General features: G+C 54.2%; 8 protein-coding genes across 8 annotated transcripts; 7 read left to right on the plus strand and 1 right to left on the minus strand.

Moving 5' to 3' along the window:
- Positions 1-175: 175 nt before the first annotated feature.
- Positions 176-1,477, plus strand: EV422DRAFT_502810 (Mis12 protein-domain-containing protein; the record flags this gene model as incomplete). Its single annotated transcript, XM_053068297.1, has 3 exons — positions 176-848; positions 929-1,287; positions 1,358-1,477. 3 exons carry the CDS (start codon positions 176-178, stop codon positions 1,475-1,477), a joined length of 1,152 nt encoding a protein of 383 aa, XP_052930351.1.
- A 528-nt stretch (positions 1,478-2,005) lies between these two features.
- On the minus strand, positions 2,006-3,281 carry EV422DRAFT_616483 (Pre-mRNA-splicing factor of RES complex-domain-containing protein; the record flags this gene model as incomplete). Its single annotated transcript, XM_053073969.1, has 2 exons — positions 2,080-3,281; positions 2,006-2,014 (listed from the first exon to the last, which is right to left on the minus strand). The coding sequence occupies exons 1-2, from the start codon at positions 3,127-3,129 to the stop codon at positions 2,006-2,008; spliced, it is 1,059 nt and encodes a 352-aa protein (XP_052930352.1). The 5' UTR covers positions 3,130-3,281.
- Positions 3,282-3,901: 620 nt separating this feature from the next.
- Positions 3,902-5,621, plus strand: EV422DRAFT_563184 (isoprenoid synthase domain-containing protein; the record flags this gene model as incomplete). The annotated part of the gene is made up of 4 exons (XM_053072037.1): positions 3,902-4,344; positions 4,465-4,993; positions 5,070-5,306; positions 5,394-5,621. The coding sequence occupies 4 exons, from the start codon at positions 3,902-3,904 to the stop codon at positions 5,619-5,621; spliced, it is 1,437 nt and encodes a 478-aa protein (XP_052930353.1).
- A 195-nt stretch (positions 5,622-5,816) lies between these two features.
- Positions 5,817-7,334, plus strand: EV422DRAFT_26151 (uncharacterized protein). The gene is made up of 5 exons (XM_053065797.1): positions 5,817-5,902; positions 6,010-6,099; positions 6,191-6,266; positions 6,378-6,953; positions 7,021-7,334. The coding sequence occupies exons 2-5, from the start codon at positions 6,047-6,049 to the stop codon at positions 7,231-7,233; spliced, it is 918 nt and encodes a 305-aa protein (XP_052930354.1). The 5' UTR covers positions 5,817-5,902; positions 6,010-6,046; the 3' UTR covers positions 7,234-7,334.
- A 720-nt stretch (positions 7,335-8,054) lies between these two features.
- Positions 8,055-9,428, plus strand: EV422DRAFT_26203 (uncharacterized protein). The gene is made up of 2 exons (XM_053065799.1): positions 8,055-8,908; positions 8,991-9,428. Exons 1-2 carry the CDS (start codon positions 8,452-8,454, stop codon positions 9,362-9,364), a joined length of 831 nt encoding a protein of 276 aa, XP_052930355.1. The 5' UTR covers positions 8,055-8,451; the 3' UTR covers positions 9,365-9,428.
- A 236-nt stretch (positions 9,429-9,664) lies between these two features.
- On the plus strand, positions 9,665-11,626 carry EV422DRAFT_512665 (uncharacterized protein). Its single transcript, XM_053069088.1, has 9 exons — positions 9,665-10,341; positions 10,420-10,481; positions 10,554-10,630; positions 10,694-10,718; positions 10,784-10,837; positions 10,905-10,974; positions 11,047-11,113; positions 11,175-11,232; positions 11,309-11,626. Exons 1-9 carry the CDS (start codon positions 9,893-9,895, stop codon positions 11,410-11,412), a joined length of 966 nt encoding a protein of 321 aa, XP_052930356.1. The 5' UTR covers positions 9,665-9,892; the 3' UTR covers positions 11,413-11,626.
- Positions 11,627-11,798: 172 nt separating this feature from the next.
- Positions 11,799-14,423, plus strand: EV422DRAFT_512669 (uncharacterized protein). Its single transcript, XM_053069089.1, has 9 exons — positions 11,799-12,004; positions 12,104-12,449; positions 12,538-12,855; positions 12,926-13,052; positions 13,121-13,176; positions 13,250-13,389; positions 13,482-13,590; positions 13,675-13,829; positions 13,898-14,423. Exons 2-9 carry the CDS (start codon positions 12,233-12,235, stop codon positions 14,063-14,065), a joined length of 1,290 nt encoding a protein of 429 aa, XP_052930357.1. The 5' UTR covers positions 11,799-12,004; positions 12,104-12,232; the 3' UTR covers positions 14,066-14,423.
- On the plus strand, positions 14,424-16,347 carry EV422DRAFT_512671 (uncharacterized protein). Its single transcript, XM_053069090.1, has one exon. The coding sequence runs from the start codon at positions 14,887-14,889 to the stop codon at positions 16,015-16,017; it is 1,131 nt and encodes a 376-aa protein (XP_052930358.1). The 5' UTR covers positions 14,424-14,886; the 3' UTR covers positions 16,018-16,347.
- Positions 16,348-16,631: the final 284 nt, after the last annotated feature.

Here is a 16,631-nt window from a genome sequence, read left to right on the forward strand (position 1 = left end):
GCTGTCCTCGCGTCGGGAAAGAGGGTCCGTCGAATGCGCAGGGTAAGGAAATCCTCAAATTGTTTACCCATCGGCAACCGAACACCGCCGAGTCGACTGATAGAACGGCCATAAAGCACAAAAGAGAGCTGTTCCTTGTTGCCGCGCAACCATGCTTTCCGCACAAAATCCATCCATGTCCGCTCGACGGAGATCAACAATCCAACCCCCGGTTCTCCGCGTCCCGGTCTCACATCCGTCATCACAACACCGAAATGGCCAAAAGAAAGCCAACGCCGGCCATCCCACATGGTCCGATATGGAGCAACCCGCGCCTCCACCACCTCAAGCCCCACTGCTAGCGAACCCAGCCACTCTCCGCGCGTCGAGCGAGCTCATTACCGAACTAACAGGCTGGGCCCCGCTAACCTACGTCGACGACGTGATCAACGCCGTGAACGACATTGCATACAAAGGCATGGACTCGTTCGGCGAATGGGTGCAGAACTGCGGGCTGGACGAGGACGAAGCCGAGAAAGGTCTGTCGGCGACCGAGACGCTACTGGAGAACAATATAGATAAACAGTTTGACCGGTTCGAGCTGTTTGCGCTGAAGAATATATTCAATGTGCCTGCGCACGTGCAGATTGTGTTGCCGCATAATGAGGGGTTGGATTTTGGGGTTACTGCGGCAGATGAGGCGAATGCGGATATGGAGATTGAGGCGCTGAGGAGACAGATTAAGTCGGCGGAATATACGGTTGGGCGACTGAGGGAGGAGGTAAAGGCGACTGAACGGAGGAATCGGGGGTTAGAGCGCATGAAGCGGAGTATTGAGGAGTTGGCGGAGATTGCGCGGTCGCATTCAGGTATGGCGCACGATTTGAGTGGATTGGACATTTACGAGGTTCCTTCCCGATTCTCGATATTGATGCTCACATATTAGCAGACTCGAACCTCCCCGATTCCATCCCCACCCTCCTCACCACCGTCCGCGAAGCCAGCAGCCTAGCAAGCACCGTCCGCACCGCCTCGGAAACCCTCTCCTTCCGCGACCTCCTCATCCCCTCGGACCCATCAGCCGACTCGGACGAAGCCCACGTGCGCGACGCGATCATAGCCGCCATCGAGCGTCGTCGCCAAAAACAGGACGAAATGGCGGCGAGGACTCCATCACGACGGAATGGCGAGTCGTCGAGGAGGAGGAGCTCGATGGGTGTGCAGGTTAAGACGGGGAAGGAGGGGCTGGAGTGTGCGATGGAGTATCATGAGCTTGTGGGAGGGATTGGGGATGCTGCGGATATAAAGGTATTGTGGGGTGACCGTGACATCCCCATGTGTACTTTGCTCCAACTGACTTCATCTTTTACGTCTTCAGGGATGGCGAGAATTTTTGGAATCTGGCAGTCTTCCCGGCTCTCCATCAGGCCAGTCACTACAGCAACCACAACCGCCGCAGACCGAAGAGCACTCAGATTCAGAGCGAATGTCGGAGTGATTCCATCGCCACGGCCACAACACCAATATAATAATACGGAGGCACAACCATGCCCGTGCAGTGAAGGAAAGGAGTTTTCGTGGGGACGGAAACGTGATGTAGAGGCGTCTGAGGAAATAGAGCATATATGCTCTGACAGTGTTTTGCATTTACAAAATTGATGTCGTATGTTGTAGTGGCTTGATATTATTGCGGTTGGCTGCGAAACTTTACCTCGCGGGTGTCCCTGCGTAGAATTGATACACCGAATCTGGGGGTGTTGTGTGTAAATATACGAATGTACGGATATGCATACTTTGTGCAGCCTGCGTTGGAGTGATGCGAAGTGCTCCAGGGCAGAACCGTGACTGATTTTGCCAGTTCGGATTGAAATCATGATTATGGGGTATGTGGATGAGAAAAGCTACCAAAAATACAGTTGCATATACTGTACAATGCGCGAAGTACAAGGATTCAATTGTGGGGAGTTCGGGGCCGGTAAAATCGCAGCGAGTTTGGCCTGATGCGAGAAGAGGATCGTTTGACGCATCACATATCCTGAAAGAAAAGAGAAGGTGAGCATACGTCCTTGCTGTCAACGACCCTTGAAGGGATCAACGTACCTCAGCGGACCACTTATAAGCCTCCAACCGCACGGCCTCATTCCGATTCCGTTCCAGAAACCACTTCCTCTCAAACCCAGTGGACCGATCGACCCCATCCCACCTATACCCCGGCTCAATCCCAAACCGGTTGGGCGGCGGCGGCGGCCCCGCATAGCGTTTCCGGACCTCTTTCTTCTTCTTCGCCGTCATAAACGCCATCGGGTCGCCCCACCGTCCCCGGTCCGCGAGCTCCTTGTTCCGCTCCTTATCGTCTGCATACACAGTGAAGGGGGCATCCTTCATCGCTTCCAGTTTCTTCCGCCGCGCCTCCTCTTCGGAATGCTGTGCAATGCCTTTCCCCCATTTGACTTTTCCCGCTTCCTCCTCCTCCTTCTTTCGTCGTGCTTCGAGCAACGCGGCTTTCTCGGCCTCGATGTCGACTTTTTTACCGAGTTTGTCACGGTAGATCGTCGGCGCGTCCCGACCTGTTGCGGACGCGAACGCGGCTTGCTGTTCGGCTCGCGCCGCGGCCGCTTCGGCTCGGATGTCGTCGCTGGAGCGTAGGCCTCCTTGCATCTTCCCTGAGCTTTTGGGATGTGCGGATGAGGGTGGCGGAGTGGGGGAGGGTGATCGTCGGCGGCGCTTTCGGGGTGGTGGGGATGGGGATGGGGATGGGGATCTTCGAGCTGTTTCGCGACCGTTTGGCGGGGGTGATACTGATGGTGAAGGTGACCGACGTCGGCCTCTGGTATCTGCTCCCGTAACGGGTTGGCCTTCTCCTTCTCTTATCACCGCCCAATTGGCGGTCGTAAATGGAGCTGCCTCCCCGTCTTCCACCGCAGGTTCGTCGCCATTGCCCAGCACCACAACAGGCGCGACATCCTCGTCGTCATCGCTATTCCGAGACACGTTCTTCCAATCGTCCACCTCCTCGTCTATAATTCGTGTCGTTCCAATTGTGGATTCCGGTTTACGTTTCTTGCGTTTCTTCTGTTTCGACGTTGGGTCGGAAGGTGCGGCAGCGGCAGAGCCATACCTTTTCAAGTAATCTTTCAGGCTGCTGCTCATGGCTGCGGATACTCTTGTTCTAAGGTGCTAAGTGATCTTGAGCTTCTGTGAGTCTGCGCTCGCTGCGTGGTGATGATGCCTGCCCCATTCCATAGTAGAATTACGAAGCGGGGCAGACTTCAGAAGTAGGCGGCGACTTTGACACATTTTAATGGATCACGTGCGCTCTGGAATCCTCGCAGCCAATTGGCAGCGTGTGAACGGACGATGCCTTTGGAGCATCGCGCAGTCACAACGCGCTTTCGGCTCGGCGGAACAGTCGAAGGAAAACGCTCACCTCACGCCATCCCCTTCTCCACATAGCCCAATAGGACCATTGGCCATAGATCTAGATAGCCTGAGAGGTATCATTAGACCCCTGCAAACCGTATCAACAGAGTAGGACAGAATACAACCTATCGCTATGGCCCTCCAAAAGATGCAAGGAGAGCCTGAGGGCGTCGCCGCTGCGCCCCGGGGCCTGGAACACATATCGGGTGGGTGCAAAGGTGGTGTGTGCTCACCAGCTTTCATCAACCGTCGCGTGGTGAGAGCTGCCGGAGGCTGTTTTTCTTTCGTTGACCGCTGGTCGAACTCTCATAAATATGCTTGGGTGAGGGTTCGCCCGGGTGCCATGCGAAGGGAATCCCGGTCTGGAACCGCTATATATACTTGAGCATTGCTGTCTGCAACATTCGTCTCATTGTTTCTCGCAACGCTTGTCCACGCTCCATAAGATACTAGAAGAAGCAACAAAGCGCTCTTAAGGAACTACAAAAGCCCCAAATCTGTAATGTCTGCCTCGGCCCTGCTCGCCTCGGCGACCCACCCCTCAGAGCTTTACGCTCTCTTCCACTACATCATAACGGCCCCCAAAGCGCCCTCCCCAGCAAAAACAATAAAATCCCTCACCCCGTCCAGCCCATCCTACACATACGCCAAATGCTACGACTTCCTCAACCTCACATCCCGCTCATTCGCCCGCGTCATCCAGGAACTCGATGCGGAACTACGACACCCCGTATGCATCTTCTATCTCGTCCTGAGGGGTCTGGATACTGTTGAGGATGACATGACGTTGGGGATTGAGAGGAAGAAGGAGGTGCTGGAGAAGTTCCATGAGCTGATATATGTGCCGGGGTGGAATTTCCAGGAGAGCGGGGAGGGCGAGAAGGATAGGGCGCTGTTGGTTGAGTTTGAGGTTGTTATTGCGGAGTTCCTCAAGCTGAAGGAGAGGTACGTGTCGCGATGGGTCTCGAAGGGCAGTTGAGAGACTGCTGTCATGGCGTGCATTGGGGCTTTGGGGCCGGATGTTCATTACCCTTATACTTACCGATTCCCTCGTCTCCGTTCCAGCTACCAACTAATCATCGCCGACATCACAAAACGCATGGGCCACGGCATGTCATCCTACGTCTCCAAACCCACCAGCTCCAAAACCCAGATCACCAACCCCGCCCACCTCATCGAGATCCAAACCACCGCCGAATACAACCTCTACACCCACTACGTCGCCGGTCTCGTCGGAATCGGTCTCACCAACCTCTTTGTCGCCTCCGGCCTCGAAAACCCCACCCTCGCGTCGCCCGAACGGGCAGAACTCGCTAACGAGATGGGTCAGTTCCTGCAGAAGGTCAATATTCTGAAAGACTTTTTGGAGGATTTGAACGAGGGGAGGATATTCTGGCCGAAGGACGTGTGGGAAAAGTATGTACCTGCTGATGATAAGGAGGTTGAGGCGCTGGCGAAGGCGGAGAATCTGGATAGGGCGTTGGCGTGTTTGAACGCGTTGGTCTTGGATGCGTTGAAGCTGGTACCGTCGTGTTTGGAGTATATGGCCGGGTTGAGGAATCCTACTGTTTTCCAGTTTTGCGCTATTCCCCAGGTGCGTTTGCTGTTGGACTCCCACTTGGGCTTAAAGGAATGACCAGCTGACCTTCGAACCATCACTTCACTCACAGATGATGGCCATAGCCTCCCTCAACGAATTCTTCAACAACCCCGCTATTTTCCAACGCGTTGGCACGAAGATCCGCCGCGGTCTCGCCGTCAAGCTTATGCTCGCGTCGACGGACATGGACTCGATCAAGCGCACCTACCACGACTTTGCGCTGTCGATCAACCAGCGCAATGCCAAACGCGTGGGGACGAATAAGGAGGACGAGTCGTTCTTCGGGATTGCTGTTGCTTGTGCTGATGTATGTATGGGATGCTGTTCCCCCCTTCGCGTACTCGCTCTGATCCATGTTGGAAGTGAGACTCATTGCATCCCCCTCGTTTTGTAGATCGTCCGCTGGACCCACATCCACGACAAATCCCACCCCTCCTCCGACCTCAACAGCAAGCGCATCGATTCCGGGTACGCCCTCGCCGACACGGCCAAATCCGCCCTCTCTGGCCCCAAATCATCCACTTTCTACAACAGCGTTCTGCCCACCAGCTGGGTTGTGTTGCTTGTTGTTGCGGCGGTGGTGGCGGGGTGGGCTATTTATGCTGGCGCGAATGGGGTCTGAGGACGACCTTTTTTTCTTCGTTCATTGGGCGGGGACTTGTGGACGAAGGGTTTGTTTTTTCGTACATGTAATATATCACACTTGCCTTTCCACACCGGCTCCTCCTTATATGGACTCTGTGGTCAAGAAAGGCAGGAATGTCGCTTGGACTGTGAACGTCGCGTTGACGCCCGTCCGAACAGGGCTCGCCTTCCTCATCCCGACGCTTATCCACAGCCAGGGTGGTGTAAAGCATTCCAAAATGCCTCGAATTTCATCAGCAGATCACGCAGGGCCGAGAGGTTGACGATTTGTGGGTTAGGGTTCTGGGCTACGCGCGGCGTGCTCACATCTGGCTCACATCCGGTTGCAATTTCCTTGCTTTTACACCACCAACTGCCAATCCGAGCAAATCCAACGGCACCCAAATTCCCACGCCAATCGTCATGACCGAATCGGACATCGCCCAGGCGACCCTTACGGCACTACGTGCCGCCGAGTGAGTTTCCCCTGCAAAATGCCATTGCGACCACTTTTGTGTACAATACTCCCCGAGTCAAGCACACTCTTAACTAGTCGTGCCTTGCCAGCTGGACGTGTACAGAACGCCAAATACGACGGACTGTGGAAACCGCGTTGGGGTTGAAGCCAAAAGCTTTGGATGAGGTCAGGAGCACGAAGCCAATTTCCCACAGCTGCTGCTGCTGCTGCCCGACTGTGCCGCGATAGCAAGGAAACGTTCATTTTTCTGACTGGGAAGGAAACGGATATATCCAGGCGTCAAGTAAGAAAACAATCAAAAGCATCGTGGAGGCCTTCCTCAAGGACCCCGCCGCATTCGCCGAGGATACACCAACCAAACGAAGATGGGGAGTCGGATCGGAAGAAGGTGACGGGTCTGCAGGAAAATCGGGGTCGGGGACAGAACAGGCCAAGGCGGACAATGCGGCGGGTGTAGATGGTGGGAAGGGGAAAGCGCGGCCGAAACGGGTGGTTGATAGTGATGACGAGGATGAAGAGGAGGGGAAGAGCGACGGGGGGGTTAAGGACGGGGGTTCGGTCCGCAAGAAGGCAGCAAAGCGCGCGAACCGAATCTTAGATAGTGACGATGAAGAGGAACCCGGCGGTAAGGACAGCGAGGAAGCGCCGGAGGAAGAAGATGAGGATAGGGATGGTGAAGAGACGGACGAGAAACCGGCCAAAGCACCGCGGAAACGCACATCGTCGACGAAAGGCGAGGGTGCGAGCAAGAAGCGAAAGTCAGATCCGACCTCAAGGGGGAAAGGGGATGGTGAGGAGATTAAGGAGAAGGATCAGAAGGCTATTGCGTCGCTTAAAAAGTATATCGTTCAGGTAATGAAACTCGCAATCCTTCGGGTTTTTTGCATTCGATGTTAATCTTGTGAACATCTCTGAACAGTGCGGAGTGAAGAAGAAATGGAGCACGGAGTTGGATGGAATGACTGGCCCGCAGCAAGTTCGGCATTTACGGCGTATCCTGGAGGATTTGGGGGTGTCTGAACGGCCGACGTTAGAGAAATGTAAACGGGTCAAGGCACAGAGGGAGTTTGCAGCCGAGATCCAAGGTAAGTCTTCACATGGGGATTTCGCATGCAGCCATCATTTTTACTGATTGTGTCCAAATCCCATTATAGAGCTGGACCCGGCCAATATCGTTTCCGAAGAGGGAAGTCCCAGGCGAAGCCGCCAATAACAATAGCTGTAGGAATACCGATGCATCAAATCTTCGCACCTTTTCCGTATTATACTGTAATACCATAGAGTTTGCTGTAGCATGACGAGCCGTTCACCCGCCCTCCCCTTACACAATAATAATGCAGGAAGTCATCGTTCACAGCAACCTTCAACAGCCGGATTCAAGATCGATATCCGAGTTCGAGGCTACTCAAATGGAGGCTTTGAATTTACGTGATCGACAGGAAGTTAAGCAAAAGCCAAAGTGCGCGAAGCGGCTCCGACCGGCGAACCATGTTCAGCGCACCCTTCGGGCGCGCTTCTTTACCAGCCGGAAAAGGGCTTCTGCAAACCCACAGTGACCAACATGCTGCTCGTGCCTTCAAGTCATCGGTCTCGCGTTGACGAGACTTGACTGGTCTCCTTGTGGGGACAGCGCTAAGCCCCTTCCCCTTAACAAGGTTGTTTTTGAGTTGTGTCACGGGCTCTTGCAGCTACTAGCGTCTCTTGGAGACCGTTACAGATGAGACGGCCGTGTTCTCTCTTCTTGCAACTTCCGCCATCTCCAGACTCGCCGGCCCCCCCGTCAACCGCTTGCGTCGGCTTTCTGTGAGGTCATCAGGTAGGTGATGGCCGGTGACTTCTGCTCTGTAGCGTGTCGAATCTAGAGTTCTGTTCAAACGTCGACTTGAAAGTTCAGCACATGTCCCGAGCGATTTGGCATCGTATGAGAGTGACGTAAGTCACGGTGACGTGTTTCGCTCGCGTCGCCCCCCCGATTCGGCTTCCCTCCCCAACCCCCGCTGTGGCTGCGAAAAAGAGGGTGGGGAAAAGGGTTCCAGACTCTGTGAATTTAGGGCATGGATGGTGGTCACCCTTTTCCTTCCATATGATACAACCATACAAAGTCATGCAGCGTCAAAAACAAAGCCACAAACGTCACTTTCCCCGTCCTCTGGCGACCCGCTATCTGCATTCTAAAAGCCTGTTTCCACTCCCAGATCCATAAAAGGCCGCCCTCGAGGTTAATTCCCTCGCTTTCTCCAACGCAACGATCTAGCACAATCTCATAACTGCAGCTTCACCGCTCACTAGCCCGGCGACACCTATCCGCCCTTCTATCTCTCACTTTGCTAGCCAGCTCAACCGCCCAACAATGCCTCTCCGAGCCCCAGCCTTCTTCCGCCGTCGTCGCGCCACAACGGCCGCAGCGCCAGTTACCGTCGCCGACATGCACCGAAAAAAAGGTCTTGCCTGCCGCCCCATGCCCATCCTCCTCACCCTCCTCTCCATCGGCGCCCTTGCCCTCGGCATCATCTCCTTCCGCACCGCCGACTCATGGTACAGGCAGGACGTCGGTATCAACGTCGCACCCGCCGCTGGAGGAAACGCTGGAGTCGGTTTCCCTAACCAGATGGCCTTGAAAGTAGATTTGAACTCGTGGTGCGTGGACGGTCTGCCTGCTAGCGTCCGTGTCCCTCAGATCGACCAGTCGGCCCCTGGAACTTGCAAACCTATCGACATGTGCTCCATTATTGGCGACTCCTGCTGGCTCACTCAGGCGGGAAAGCCCGTCCTCATTGTCTTCATGGCTGCCACGGCTGCGTCAATCAGTAAGTATTCGTGTGCTTGTTCTGATACCTTTTTAGAGACGACAGTGTACTCATCGATTCCTTTCCTTCCCACCACCAACAGTCCTCGCAATGATGCTCCTCTGCAACATCCCCGTCCTCACTCTCATCAACTACATCCTCCTCCTCGCAACCTCTATCGCCGCCATCGCCTGCGGTGTCGCCATCCTGGTCTACTTCTCGAAGCTTACCACCATCGTTCCCCCACGCATCCCTGACATCGTCCGCACCATCGCCGGTCCCGCGTCGGGAGTCGTCAGTGGTTACGACGCCGGCCACTCCTACATGCCCCCACGCCTGTGGTTGATCATCGCCACTGCCTTGATGTCCGCCGTGTTCCTGCTGACTCTGATCAACGCTTGCATCGAGCGATGCGGTCGTCGGGTCACTTCTCACCACCTGAGGAAGGCTGGCCGTCATGAGGTTGTCCAAGTTTAAAAGTCCGACAAGTTATCGCATATCGAGCACATTTTGGCCTTAACACACCGCATGGTTAACATGCAGCTTTCAAGCATCCTGTACATGTAGTTATTCCCATCTTACCCTGTACATACATTATCTATACCTACCTTCGTAAATAATATCGCTTTCCCACATGTACATGTACGCTGCGGTTTGTTTTGCTGTCACGGTCACATTTTGAAGTCCTACGTACGTAATAAAGGAAGTGGGGTCGTGACGCGCTCGATGACGACGCCCGACTCGCCCGAGGCTTGAAATTGACCTCCTTCGTCCAAAGTCTTTTCATCCTCCCATCTTTTCATCTGAATCTCAGCGAACCCCCTGAAACCTTACCAAAAATGAAACGAGGACACACCGCAGACGAGACCTCGAACCCCTCCTCTCCCTCCTTACGTTCGGCGTCCAAGGCCGTCGCCGCCGCTACAAGTGAGTCCTCTCTCCATCCCCACATCGTCCATTTTCCCACGGAGCTAAACGCACCCCACCCATCTTCCAAACGCAGTCATGTCCAAAGTCCCAAGGATGATGAAGGATTACCACCCCTTCCCCCAAAAAGCCAACCACGCCATCGCCTCCGCCGCCAGCGACGCCCACACCCCTCAAACCGCGTCCTCCGCGTACAAGCTCGCGTGGGCCGACGATGAATTCCTCCACCGCGATGATCTCCGTCCTCTCCGCTTACAACTGGAGTACACGAAGCCGGAGAAGGTGATGCAGGACCACGACATCGACAGCACGATTGTGGTGTTTGGCAGCGCGCGGATTAGGGATATCGAGCAGGCTACCGCGCAGTTGAAGGCTGCTGAGCAGCTGGTGAAAACGAAGGGGGAAAAAGATGAGGAGGCGAGGGAGAAGCTGAGGGTCGCGAGGAGAATGGTGGATAGTGTGAAATATTATGATGCCGCGCAGGAATTGGGGAGGATTGTGACGGAGCATAGTGATGGCAATAAGCTGTGAGTTGGGTGCGGGTATTGGGTAGGGGATGGGAAACGGGATTTTGAGCCTCAACGCTTGATGCCTTATTGCTTCAGAGTTGTTATCACTGGTGGAGGCCCTGGAATCATGGAGGCTGCGAACCGAGGAGCTAGCGAGGGTATGTGATCATCGCACCGCGAAATATTCGTCAGTTTGAGACATGTGGCTAAACGTGACCCAATCTTTTCAGTCCCTGATGGCCGTTCCGTGGGGCTCAACATCGTACTCCCTTTCGAGCAGAGGCCGAACCCATACATCACACCGGAGGTATGTGGCACGGGCTCCGATGAGAAGACCTTTGGGGAAGGCTGACCAACGATTTGATTACAGCTCTGCTTCAACTTCCACTACTTCTGTATGTCATCACTTGATCTAGGGGACTCAAAGTCTTCCGCTCCTAACCCAGTCAACCATCATTAGCGATGCGGAAGATGCATTTTCTGGGACGTGCTCGCGCGCTGGTTGCCTTCCCTGGTAAGGATTCGAGGGGAAGCAATACATATTCACGGTCGTCTGACAAGTCTATCGTCCACATCGCTAGGTGGCTGGGGAACCATGGACGAGCTATTCGAGGCATTGACACTGATCCAGACGAAGAAGATGGCGCCCATGTGAGACGCTGTTTCCCGAATCGGACTGACTTTAGCTTTTAGTGAATATTGATGTCAAATCTGCCATTCCAGTCCGGTCATCTTGTTCTCGAAGGCATGGTGGGAGAGAATCGTTAACTTTGACAGCATGTTGGACGAGGTATGTTACGTCTGGTGAAAGAACTCGGATTACTCGTCGCTGATGTGGTTTTACTCCCCAGGGCGTCATCTCCAAGAACGACTTCACGCTCTTCAAGTACGCCGAGACGGCACAGGAAGGTGAGCAACTCCATCCTTGGCATAGGAGAGACTCCCATATATCATCCCTGGTATGTACTGAACGCCTGGTCTCCAGCGTGGGGTCACATCACCGCCTTTTACAAGGAGACGAGCAAGAATGTGGACGGACCGACGGCGAAGCGTCCCAAGGTGGACGATCCTGCTCAGAAGCAGGGGTAATGGGACTTGCGAAGGATATTGTGGAGATATGGACTTGACTGTTTTCAGACCGTTGGGATCGTTGCGGATTCAAAGAGAAAGCCTGGACGTTGCTACTCTGTGTAATATACACATCGCCCAACATTCCTCCCATGCTAAAGTGTCGAACCGCTGTGCTAAAGTGCTCAAGTGCTGAACCGCTGTCGCACTTGCAAAAGCGTGCGTTGAAGTGACCTTCACCCCTCTCTCAGGTGCTGTCTGTGTGTGTGTGTGTGTGTGTGTGCGTGCGACGAGGGAAGTGCAATCCGTCTGTGGTCATCGAAACCAGTCACGAAGGAGACGAATGCGGCAGCCAGCCATTTCAACAGCGTCTTTCTGAGCCATCATCACACTCCCGCTTGCGTTCGCACCGTCAGTCAACAAAAAGCGCCCCCCCCTCCTCCGCAACAACTTGCACCCAGCACTTCCACACTCTCCCACTAGCTAAAAAAGCGTCCAGCAGAACAATACCACGGTCCACCTTATTCTCAGAACCCAGGAGACACTGGCAGCATATCCCACAGTTCAGCGTAGAAGGATAGGCGGTCTTTGGCCCTTTCTGCATAAAGCATAGGTAACCTAGTTCTATGAGCGGTGTGTTTTTGCACTTCTCATTACCACTTGCCCTCCCAGGAAGGCTCACACACCTCTCTCTGCATATCTACTGCACCAGACGTCCCAGGCGAATCGGGAGAAGCAGGTCATCTTCCTCCATTGTCTCCGTGTTGTGTCACTAGCCCGAAATCGCGTTTAAAGAAAAAGCTCTTGTCATCTTGTCGAAAAAAACCACACACACAACACCATGTCTATCCCCGCTCGACGTCGACAGCAGCCATTTTTGCAGTACGCCGAAAGTGGCGGGCATGTTCCTTCTCCACTTACGCTGTACCCCTCCGAGCCGGGCGCCGGCATATCGCCTGAACAACCGCCCGAAAGTAGTGACATAGCCCCCTCGTCGTCGAATAAACGCAAAGCGAACGACGACGACCCTGCTGGCAGAGCGCCGACGAGAACTTCGTGTATGTTGGCGTAGCTCTAAACGTTGCTATGAAAGGAAAGCTTTTGTATTAGAATCCTTCGTTGATGGTTCTTTATTGCTACATCCAGCCCGCGCAAAACGAGCCCCTACAGCATCATACACCCCCGACCACGAGCACAACACCCGTAAGAAAGGAAAGACATCAACAACAGCACCCCCATCGGGTCCCAGTTCCTCCAGACCTTCATCAGCAGCAGCGGCGTCATCGCCAGTGATCTCGGCAGCAATACCTAGAAACGCATCGGGAGCGAAGAAATCGTCACATCGAGCGGGGAATGCTAGGAGCGGCAATGCAGCTAGTAATAGGAGCACAAGGAGTCCGACGGAGGCGGGTGGAAGTGTGGGGATAGAGACTGAGCCGCCACGGGAGAGAGGTGTTGATGACAGTAAGCAGAGGCGAAAACACAGTGGGTCTTCATTCGCGTGAAGTGTGAGATTGATTGTGTTGTTGGGCAGTTTTGAATTTTGATGATACGGTCCTGGACGGAGATTCGCCACTCGTGGCCAAGAAGAAACTGCTTGTTAGGGCTGCCAAAGTGGAGATGATTGCTATTGGGCAAGACGCTGCAAAACTCTGGGCACGGTTAGTAACCTTTTCCCGGTTTTTCTTCTGATGTTGCCGAAATGTAACCTTGAGCATCTGCCAAACAGCCGTCGTCAGCTGGAACTTGACGCATTGGAACTCGAGACGAGTGCAGTACAAGATGGTATGGTTTCGCCTCTGCAGCCCGAAAATGGAGTGGCTCGAATTAACCACTCGGCTTCTCTGCACCCTTCCAGAAACGCACTCCTGCTTCGACGAGGGAATCAAGCAGGCCGAACAACGTAACGAAATCAACAAAGCTCGACACAGACTCGAGAAGGAGTTTTACCAAACACAATGTTTGGCTAGTATAAAACACGCGAATACTGACTTCATTGTAAGTCAATGCCGCATTTTGTTGCTACGTACCGCAGATCTTTCTGCGAAGTGGACGGCGTCATTCGATTGGGACTTACCGTGTCGCTTTAGGTTCGACGAGGGGATGCACGAAAGGGCCTTTTGCGGACATATTACGATATGATATGGCGGTTAAAAGATGAGAAGAGGAAGGTGGACGACGCGGAGTTGTGGGAAGAAGGTTCGTCAATACCTCTGTTGATTTATCAATCACGTACTTCTCCTCGATGCTGTATTCTCAAACTCTCTATGTCTCCATCCGTAGACCAATCGATAGAGATGCGCGTAAAACGTCGCAAAGCCGACATTGAGGAATTGCAGCGCTCGTCGACGGGGTTACCGCCCTATGCGAAAGCGGAAGAGTATCCGGCATGGATCAGGGCGAAGATATTGGAGAATCGAAGGCAGGGGGGACGAGTGGTAAGATTCTGACCGCCCAATCAAATCCCCATTGAATTCGTTTGACTTACATGCTCGGACCCCACCAGGTAACCCCACCCCGCACCTGCGAAGGCCTCCGCAAATCCGAAGTCGAGATGGACCTCGATGTCATCCGCGCCGGCAGCGCAGCCGCAGCTATCGCAAACGTCAGCGCCGATGTGCACGCTATAGCTAATTCTACCGAGAAGACGGCGGCAGCTTCCCAAGAACGCTAAACAACCGAGACTCTCTCGATTCATCTGCCGCATCTCATCAAAGACATGGACAAGGACATATCGCACAGCTAGCGCACACCGACATGCACACGGCGCAACACACACATCTCCCACCGCACCACGCAGTTTTTGGATATCTAGATTTTTTTTCCGTTTCTCATTCCTCTTTGGCATTTCTGGGGGATGCAAGTCTTCTGCGTGAAAACTTGACACACTACTCTTTCTTTCTGCGATGCATCTTCCCCCCTCGCACTTCCATCAGTGTTGAGCGGAACCTCCTTGTTTTGTTGCATTTATGATCTGAATATAATTTTCTCATTTTTTGGACTTGGTGTTGACAGGTAGGGTTTGTAGGCAGTGATCATCATTAGCCCCGGAACGCGTTCTAGGCCCAATCTCAAAGGCAACTGACTCGGCCGGCCGGCCTACTCTGGAGCCATGGCTCCAACTCTGATGAAGATCATCAAGGGGGATCAGGCCCTTCCCACGGGCGTTATTGATGAGGTTGTTTGTTCACTATTGGCGAACGGGCACATGGATATGGCAGCTCCGGGGTAGGTCGGCGTAGACCGTGCCCTTACGTCGTCGCTTTACTTCTTTCCATTTCAGGAGCGTTCGCTGTTCACCGAACGGCCTTAGAGCCTTTCTCAACGGCAGGTGATATAAGTCACAACCGCCCATGGACTGCCGGGGTGCAGAGACGCCCTGCGCGGGATTCTATACTGCCTCATAATAACGGTGATCTAGATTGACATCCGCCCGTGAGGTGAACTATTATATAATCCAGGCTTGAACGTGGCAGCGACGGACTCCCAAGCGCAATGCTCACACCATCGGACGACGCCGCCGCGTATACCATCTCCGCAACCACCGACATCTCAACGCTCGGCACAATCCTCGGCGACCACTTCCACCCCACCCTCCTCAACACGCTAGCCACATCCGCCATCCACGCCGGAAACGCGGACATCCTCTCCCACCTCCTCTCCATGCACGGGGCGGACCCTCTCGCAAGCAACCATGATCTCCTGCAAGTCGCCGCGCATTTAATCCACCCGCGCTGCTTCTATCAGCTGATATTCCACTATGCGGCGCGATATTCGCCCCACGAGGTGTTTGATCTCGCCGCGTGGCTGTCTCGAGCGTTCTACGATTGCACATGGACGCCGGCTGGGAGACCACAGCAACGGCAGCAACAGAAAGCGGACGTAGAACCAGACTACATGCGACATTGCCGCGCGGCACGATTCGCAGCGGCGATCATCATCTGCTCCAAAAGCGGACGACAAGCCCGACAGTTCCTCTACCCCGCCGTGCACGCCGCGGTAGCCAAAACCCTCCAGTTCGCAAACACGCCCCTGGCCGCCCTCTACTCCACCCAATCCTCAGCGTGGATCAGATCATACCTCCCTTCACCCGAGCGCCTGCTCCGTAGCGTGTTCAGCGACCACCCGCAGCGGTGCAGACTGAAGTGCAGGCATCCGAGGGAACAGATCATCCGCGCGCTGCTCTCGTTTGGCCCGCATCTCTCCACACAGGCGTTTCATAACCTCATGCGCACGATGGTTGCGCATACCGTAACACCAGACGAGCGGGCGTGGATGGACCACGCTTCCGCGGACATGGATCCGGACCTAACCCCCATACGCACCGACAAACTCCACCCGCCAGGCCCACACCACCGCCCCCGCTCCGGCCCTTGCGTCCTCTGGTGGAACACGATTGCGAACCTCCTGGCCCAGTCCGTTATCTCCGGCATCCGACAAGACCTCCACAACCTCCTCCTACTGCGGTATCGCGGGCGGTATGACTCCAATGCGAGCGATGCGCTGAGGGGTCAGATTGTGGTGAGGGCGGATAGCGATGTGTTTCGGTGTGTGTGTGATTGGATGGGGGCGGGGGCTACTGTTGGGGGGCTGTTAAAGCCGTGGGGATTGTTTAAGGAGACGTGAAATGAGGGAGGAATGATGGTTGATGGAATGATGGTTGCAGTTTACATGCGTGTCTGTGGATCCCCTTGGGGACCCGAAATATTCAGGCATCGATGTGGTGCTTGCACTGAGAAGTCATAGAGCTTTGTCTTATGTAAATCTCGCGGGCAGCCGTCCGCCGTAGATAGTTCTCTGAGGTAGCTTTTGGGTCATGTCGTCGAGCGTTCCCGTAACGCTGAAGGACGATGAAAACAATATCTGTAGCACTTGCTACCAAACAATGGAGGGCACCATTGTCATATACCCATTGCCAAACATGCCCACAAAATGCCGATACCTCTCAAAAGCCGATTTCGAAAATTTAGAAATGTCTGACTCTTCCGGTATCAAAGTTTCCTTCCCCATTCGCATTCGCTGAGAAGATCTGGTGTGTGCATGGCAAATCTGATGTGCGGGGGAAATACCGGCAGACACGCTGACACCTTCACGCTGTCGATTTTCATATTTCAGGCGTCAAAATCTCTGGCCAACGAACGACTTGAATTATGGCAATTCGAGCAACGTACAGTACGAGAGGCTCATCTTTTTCCCATTTCCCATGAAGCTCTAGACAATAGTACAACTCAAGATCCAAA

The sequence above is a fragment of the Fimicolochytrium jonesii genome (genome assembly GCF_025526975.1).
Source record: "Fimicolochytrium jonesii strain JEL569 chromosome Unknown EV422scaffold_1, whole genome shotgun sequence".
Classification (NCBI taxonomy): domain Eukaryota; kingdom Fungi; phylum Chytridiomycota; class Chytridiomycetes; order Spizellomycetales; family Powellomycetaceae; genus Fimicolochytrium; species Fimicolochytrium jonesii.

Coding starts and splice junctions, on each gene's coding strand:
- EV422DRAFT_26151 (XM_053065797.1), top strand. CDS start 6,047: ATGACCGAATCGGACATCGCCCAGGCGACCCTTACGGCACTACGTGCC. Junction 6,100..6,190: donor ACGGCACTACGTGCCGCCGA/GTGAGTTTCCCC, acceptor GTGCCTTGCCAG/CTGGACGTGTACAGAACGCC. Junction 6,267..6,377: donor AGCCAAAAGCTTTGGATGAG/GTCAGGAGCACG, acceptor GGATATATCCAG/GCGTCAAGTAAGAAAACAAT.
- EV422DRAFT_26203 (XM_053065799.1), top strand. CDS start 8,452: ATGCCTCTCCGAGCCCCAGCCTTCTTCCGCCGTCGTCGCGCCACAACG. Junction 8,909..8,990: donor TGCCACGGCTGCGTCAATCA/GTAAGTATTCGT, acceptor CACCACCAACAG/TCCTCGCAATGATGCTCCTC.
- EV422DRAFT_512665 (XM_053069088.1), top strand. CDS start 9,893: ATGTCCAAAGTCCCAAGGATGATGAAGGATTACCACCCCTTCCCCCAA. Junction 10,482..10,553: donor GAACCGAGGAGCTAGCGAGG/GTATGTGATCAT, acceptor CAATCTTTTCAG/TCCCTGATGGCCGTTCCGTG. Junction 10,631..10,693: donor ACCCATACATCACACCGGAG/GTATGTGGCACG, acceptor ATTTGATTACAG/CTCTGCTTCAACTTCCACTA.
- EV422DRAFT_512669 (XM_053069089.1), top strand. CDS start 12,233: ATGTCTATCCCCGCTCGACGTCGACAGCAGCCATTTTTGCAGTACGCC. Junction 12,856..12,925: donor GGAGAGAGGTGTTGATGACA/GTAAGCAGAGGC, acceptor GTTGTTGGGCAG/TTTTGAATTTTGATGATACG. Junction 13,053..13,120: donor GCTGCAAAACTCTGGGCACG/GTTAGTAACCTT, acceptor TCTGCCAAACAG/CCGTCGTCAGCTGGAACTTG.
- EV422DRAFT_512671 (XM_053069090.1), top strand. CDS start 14,887: ATGCTCACACCATCGGACGACGCCGCCGCGTATACCATCTCCGCAACC.